Source organism: Urtica dioica, chromosome 1, assembly GCF_054948205.1.
Source record: "Urtica dioica subsp. dioica isolate 48M chromosome 1, U.dioica_male_clone48M_v1_H2, whole genome shotgun sequence".
Taxonomy (NCBI): Eukaryota; Viridiplantae; Streptophyta; class Magnoliopsida; order Rosales; family Urticaceae; genus Urtica; species Urtica dioica.
Window position 1 is genome coordinate 17,565,508 of NC_142756.1, and position 6,562 is coordinate 17,572,069.

Genomic DNA, 6,562 nt, shown 5'->3' on the forward strand with positions numbered 1-6,562 from the left:
TTCGAAAGCTCGGAACGGTAACGGTAACGGTATTTCGATCCTTGGTACATACCGGCGTAGAGAGAGTCACAGCCTCCGGAATAAAAATCTCTCTTGGTTTCATATCATACTTATATCAGACCAAATCGGCGTTTAAAATGACTGGCATTGAAACACCAGTAATTATTAATTTTGATCCGTTCATTTTGATTAACCAACGTCAAGCAACATCCTGAAGTGCATGTATTTTTCATCATAAAGATGAGAATTAGACAATAATGGGAACATAATAAATAAGACAGTCTCCAAGAACAATTCGTCCATTTTACGAAGTTTTATGACTATGAAATATTCGCAAAATTCATTTGATATCTTATATGCCCTGAAATAATGAGACATATCAACCTTTTACTCAAGGAAATATGATAATCACCTCATTTATGATCTAACACAATGTATGTTACATCTCTTTGAACCGAGCAAAACCAATTCATATAAAATAAAATATATATAAAACAAAACAAAAAAAAACCCAGCTTAGTAAATTGGAGATAATTATTATTTTTCGGATAGCCCAAAATTGATGAATTTGTAATTAGTTTATATCAAAGATTACAACACAGCAATTCACTTGCATATTCCTGGAGTTCCTGAAATTTGAACGTAAAAAAAATAATAATAAATAAATAAAAACAATAATACGGAATGACCTGCTTTTTTTTTTTACCCTCTTCTGAGCTCGGACTTTAGGACACCTCATTGATGGAAGTATTGTAGACACTGAAATCGCCGAAGTCCCTCTTACCACTGGCAAGGCAAAACACAGGCCTCATCATCAAAGTCAAACCCTTGTCAATGCATAAACAAACTTTCAGATACTAAAGGCCATTACAAATAATATATAAATAGAATTAAAACCATCGTCGTCCTCGTGTGATCGCACTCTTGCTCAATATTTGCATTTCTTTTATCGTGAATTAAATATAGTGTCCATTAGGTATATAGTAATATTTACAGTTTCACATTGATATATAGTCAACATTTCGTAAATCTTAAATAAATAGCCACATCAATGTATTTACATGCATAAATTGACGTAAATAACACACCATTTTATTTCAGTGATAGGGCAAACCAGGTCATGTTTGTGGCTATTTACCTAAGTTTTATGAAACGTTGGCTATATGGCAATCCCAAACGTTTTAATTGGCTAGTTACCTAATTTTTTGTTAAATATACCTGTGCATGATGTCCCAGCCAGCTGGCAAGAATCGAGGACGGAGAGCTTCAACGAATACTTGTCTCCAGCGTTGGCAAAACTGACGAAGTCCCTCGTCACCATGTTCTCTCAAGAGATAGTCCACCACTTGCTTCCCGTGCGGTCCGTGCCCTAAAAGAGACAACTTCGATTTGTGTATCGGGGGTGTAATTCCTTCGTGCCCGTCGTAGCAGTACTTGACGTCCCCGTTCGGAAAACCGTCTGTGTTTTTATCAGACTCCTCGTTCGCATCAGCACCACCGCCGGGAAAACTCTCTTCAGTGTCGGTATTTTGCTCCACCGCAACAAAGTCGGAATCTTCTTTTCCTCTCGAGTACTTCAAATTCAAGCCTTTCTTTTTCTCGAACCGTCTCCGCTCTTGGGGATTCATGCCAACTAGAAAAGCTCGCTCCAAATCCTCCTCGGAAATATCGCTCCGTCCATAGTATCTTGCAACGACCTGCAAACAGACTCCACAAGATGAATCTCCCTCACACAAATTTGCTAAACTCTTCATATTTTCGACGAGGGACATGTAATGGAAAGATCAAGTATTTCTATCGATTTAATCACCACAAATGTTTGTTTCGGTGATACCTCGGTGAGCTCTTCGCGGCGGTTGGGCGGCATTCTAGAACCGTGACGCAAAAGAGCCATCGCAGCTGTTCGTAACTGCAACGGAGACACACCCGCGTAACCATTCTTTGCAGCTTCTTCTGCGTCGACCACGCTTCGGACAAAGAGCGGAACTCCGAATTCTTGGGCAACATTTCTCTTGTGCTTCTCGGCAGCGACGTGGGCACCTTCGTGGCAGTCCACGCAGAGCAAAACGATGTCGTGAGAGCGGTGACTCTTCAAATGTTCGGGGAAATGCATTCTGTAGCAAGAGGGGATTATGCGGTAACGTAAATAGTGGTTTCCGTGCCCACATCCAACACAGATATTCCTTTTACTTTGTATATAGAAGTCATTGTCTTCGTCCTCGGGACGACCCTTTGGTTCAAATAGAAGCATGATGGCCGGCGGATCCTCCTCAACTAGTTTAGCTAAATTCCGACTAACATACCTATTATAATATTAATGGGAAAAAAAAAATCGAGTACTTAGTGAACATATAAAGTCAATATATTAGTTAGGGTCAGAACTGACCATTCGAGTTTCTTATGATCGCAGTAACAGAGCAACCGCCCGTCGTTTGCGTAGATCCTGCAATTGTGATAAACTGGGGATTTGCATGAAAATTTTTGAACGAACAAATCTCGAGAAGCTTTCTTCTTGAATTGCTTTGGATTTTTCATGGCGCTTTGTTTTGAACTCAGTGACAGCTTCGAATCCCAATTGAGAAGCAAGGCATAGTTAAAAATTGATAGAAGGCAACTCCCTTTTGAGCCCAGACACCTCTGGAGAATCATCGGAAAAACGTCGTCGGTGTTTTCAATTTTTCCAAAGTCATCCCAGTGACTCAAAACCACAGAAGATGGAGATTGGACCACATACGAAGAATTTGACTCCGTATTTGAATCAGCTTCGGAAACAACTCTACATATGTCTTTCATCGCCGTTGGAGATTTATCTGCAAGAGCAATGATAGCCTGATCTGACAGCACGTATCTACAACTCTCGTCGTGCACACGAGCCTGAGATATAGTAAAATAAATTACAAACTTGTAGAATTGCATCTAACAAGGTAATATGATCGAAAACTCTACTTGTTTAGCATACTACAAAAGCAATAAAATGAGCTAAAAATAGTAGCCAAATTTTGCACAAGATAAAAAAAATAAAAATAAAAACATTGACCTAGACACCGAAAAATGCTTAGCAAGTTGAGATGTGATATTCTTCACAGAACCAGACACGTTCAATTATGCTAATACACACATGCAATAAAGACAGATATAATATCCATTTGGGTACAAATACAGAGAACATATTAGTTCTATATACAAGCATCTTTCGCAATACATTTATTTTTAGAATCAAAAGGTCTGTATCAACTTGATGTTTTGATGACCATTTTTATACTTCTCTTTTCTATCATGACCAATAATAACATTATTTAGTACATCTATTGAAAGAGATAACTGACCATCAAATCTCTCCAAGCACACAATCGCCTCAGTCTATCCTGAAACCACAACAAAAGCAGGCGTATTACGTAACTGTCCATATAGAGATTACGCCAATAAGTGCACAGATAATATTTATATTATATATATATATATATATATATATGAGCAACCTGGAATTCGTTCGAAGTTGATGAGAGACCGTTCATATGACGAGAGAGTATTGAAGAGGCAGCAGACTCTCCAGGAGAAGCTTCTGTTTCTTTGGCATAGAGTTGCAGGGTAATCATGTTTGAACGCCGACTAGCCTCGACAACAAAACGGAATTTATCATCGGGGGAAGAGTTTTCTGATGCATTAATATCTTTAGAACTCCACTCGTTAATATCACATGATATCTTTGAAAACTATGCTTAAGAAGAAAAAAAAAAAAAAAAAAAAAAAAAACTCCTACTATATATACTCCTACAGTGAAACAGAACAAAATATCACAAAAGCATGTAGAGGGTTATTATAATACCATTTTCTAGTTCCTCCATTTCAGAAATTAGACGACTTGCAATATAAAGTAGGTAATGTGCATCGGTCCGAGCATATTGCACCATTTCCGTCGACAAGGGACGTTGTCTCCAATCTTCACGCTGCGTTTCCGATGAACATAATGGCAGGTATCACAACAGTATCATTTGGCTTAACATAATTTTGCACATGGAAAAAAATTGGTCAAGAGCTTTGCTTGACTTATGCATTTCCCTAATTTGACGAATAAAAAAAAATACACAAAAAAATTAAAATTGCAGTTCTAATTCTGACCGTGAAGGTCTCCTGCTACTCTTTCTTGTTTTATATTTTCTTAATCAACGTCTAATTACTATTATAAAAATCAAATAAATAAAGTACACTATTTATTATTATAAAATCCATAACACATGCAGTATCCAAAATTAAGATCCTTAAACACTGTTTATAATGTATGAAATGAATAGCAAATGAAGAGCATACTTGTAACAATTTGTTGGTAGTTACACCACAGTATGTCTCAAGTAGATAAGCGAGAGACCTTTGTGGTTTCGATAACACTTCACATGCCTGCAAAGCAACAAGACAGAGTAAACTACTAAAATTCACCCAAAGCTGTGTAGTGATCAACTAGTATTGCATGACTCGGTGAAATGTTTGTCGAGATCCGACACTGATAACCTTTGCCGTATCAAACAAATTAACAACGTATATGTGGAAGTCCCTTTGCAACCATAGAACATCGTTGTCTGCGCCGTGGAAAACCTACACCAACGTCATTCAATTAAACCACGACACACTAATCAAAATCACAAGCATAGTCAAATGGTTTACATTATCATCATCATCGAACCATATCATCTATCGGTAACTAGCAGTCTATTAGGGTTATGTCAAGGGTCAGGTTCTCTGGCTTGATTTCAGATTTTGTCTGTTGATTGGGTTCTTATCATAATATATATATATAAAAAAGAATACTTTAGCACAAATCTTAGTGGTACAAAATCAACAATACTTGATTTTGCGATTAGATACCTTGCAAATGCTGGGATCAGAAAAAACCGGGCGAAGATGACCCATGAGATCATGGAGAGCAATCGCATCCACCAAATAATCGTCCTTCCTTGTAGAAACCTGATTTAAAATAACAACAAAATAAAAACCGGACTCATTCACAATCACATACAAAGCTTTCGGCTAATTTTACCTGAATCAAAGCCGTAAAACCAAGGAACGACCGCAAGCTGTGCTGCTCTGTATCGACGGCAAAAACACTCTCTTTGCTCAATGTCTCGGTTAGTTCCTTGAGCTGCGACTCGGTCTCTACCCAAATGAACGACTCGCTCGTCTCCGAATCTTTCTCTTCATCGGCTAAGCGGAGCTCGAGAACCGGACTTTCAAGCAACTTTGTTATTTCTTCTTCGAACGGATGCGAATTCGTACCACTTTCAGCTCCAACATCTGTTCATTTAACTATTTCGCATTAAATCTCCAAAAAATTTAATCTTTTGGCCTTTCTACACCAATTGGACTCAGCATTCGCTTTCTTTTCTTTTATTTCTAACTTCAAAAAACACAAAGCAACACTCTATTTCTTTTGTTTTACTACCATTGCAGCGATTGACATCGTCTATATGCATAGCTTGTGTTTAAAGAATTTCCATTTTCGTTGATAATGAGATCAAAAGGAAAACAGACCTTTGGAAGAGTTGAGGTGCTTGAAAGCAGAGAAGGAGTTATCAGCTAATACACGCTTGAAGGAGCACTGTGGCTTCGGGTGAGCTTGTAAATAACACGAACTCCGAGGGCATTTCTGTCTCCTGCGTCTCCGATACTGAGAAAACAGTAATATTGAGATTGCCGTTGAGACTGTTATGATCGCAACAGCGAGTCTGAGTCTTCGTTCGTTTTTCATTATTTTTTTTTTCCTTCTGGGTTTTCGGTTTTCCAGTGAGAATGAGAGGGACAATTGTGTTATACAAATCATTTTATATTACGGGCCGATTCTGGTCTAAGCCTATGATAATGTGACTTCTGGCCCAATTATAGGTTTTAGCCAAATATATTTTCTAAAAGCCCAATAAAGTACCTAGCCAACACATACTTCCTTGAGTTGAAATCCCAACTTAATTCTCTAGATCTCATTGACAAAGATTATTTTTTTTAGAATTATACAGATAGGAGTAAATAAGTTGATTATTCCACATTACTAATTTTTCAAATTAGACAGATCTAGCAGTGTTTAGTTACAAACAAGTAACCAAAATGTCAAAATTGACATTTTTACTTATCTAAAACTAAACGCTCATAGATCTGTCTAATTTGAAAAAAAAAAAAAGTAGTAATGTGGAATCAGTCACTTATCTACTCTTACTGGTGTCCAAAACCCAATTTTTTAACTTTAAATCTGGCTGATTTATGAGTGAAACAATAATAGGCGTAAACGAACTGGTTGCTCATGTGCAGCTTGAGATTCAATTAACATGTTAACTAACCGAGTTGCTCATAAGCAAGACTAGGATTCATCGGTAATAAAAAAAAGCATAAGTTAAGATCTAAGGTACTCAGACTCGAAAATTCTCACATGTGCTCGTAATTAGTTATACGTTCATGATCATACTTGTTCAATGCTAAGTATTGTGTGAATTTAACATGATATTTTAAAGATGGAGGCTCTTTTTGCTCATTTGTCTTGAGTCGAATCCCGTTATTTTGAGTTAGAGCCCGTTTGAGCTTA

The 6,562-nt window shown here is 37.4% G+C and overlaps 1 protein-coding gene across 3 annotated transcripts; it reads right to left on the bottom strand.

The window, feature by feature from the left end:
• Window positions 1–623: 623 nt before the first annotated feature.
• LOC149407613 (Polynucleotidyl transferase, ribonuclease H fold protein with HRDC domain-containing protein) lies at window positions 624–5,777 on the bottom strand. Of its 3 annotated transcripts, none has more exons than XM_089614578.1 (12): window positions 5,524–5,777; window positions 5,033–5,286; window positions 4,861–4,959; window positions 4,507–4,590; window positions 4,309–4,395; window positions 3,827–3,947; window positions 3,480–3,655; window positions 3,327–3,365; window positions 2,387–2,874; window positions 1,835–2,303; window positions 1,219–1,697; window positions 624–786 (listed from the first exon to the last, which is right to left on the bottom strand). In XM_089614578.1, the coding sequence occupies exons 1-12, from the start codon at window positions 5,738–5,740 to the stop codon at window positions 726–728; spliced, it is 2,574 nt and encodes an 857-aa protein (XP_089470704.1). In that variant the 5' UTR covers window positions 5,741–5,777; the 3' UTR covers window positions 624–725. The 3 variants fall into 3 exon arrangements, with proteins under 3 accessions (XP_089470704.1, XP_089470699.1, XP_089470708.1); XM_089614573.1 differs by having other exon boundaries at window positions 3,480–3,670; XM_089614582.1 differs by having other exon boundaries at window positions 624–827; window positions 3,480–3,670.
• Between the last annotated feature and the right edge of the window lie 785 nt (window positions 5,778–6,562).

Coding starts and splice junctions, on each gene's coding strand:
- LOC149407613 (XM_089614573.1), bottom strand. CDS start 5,740: ATGAAAAACGAACGAAGACTCAGACTCGCTGTTGCGATCATAACAGTC. Junction 3,671..3,826: donor AATGGAGGAACTAGAAAATG/GTATTATAATAA, acceptor GGAGTTCTAAAG/ATATTAATGCATCAGAAAAC. Junction 3,366..3,479: donor CAACTTCGAACGAATTCCAG/GTTGCTCATATA, acceptor TTGTGGTTTCAG/GATAGACTGAGGCGATTGTG.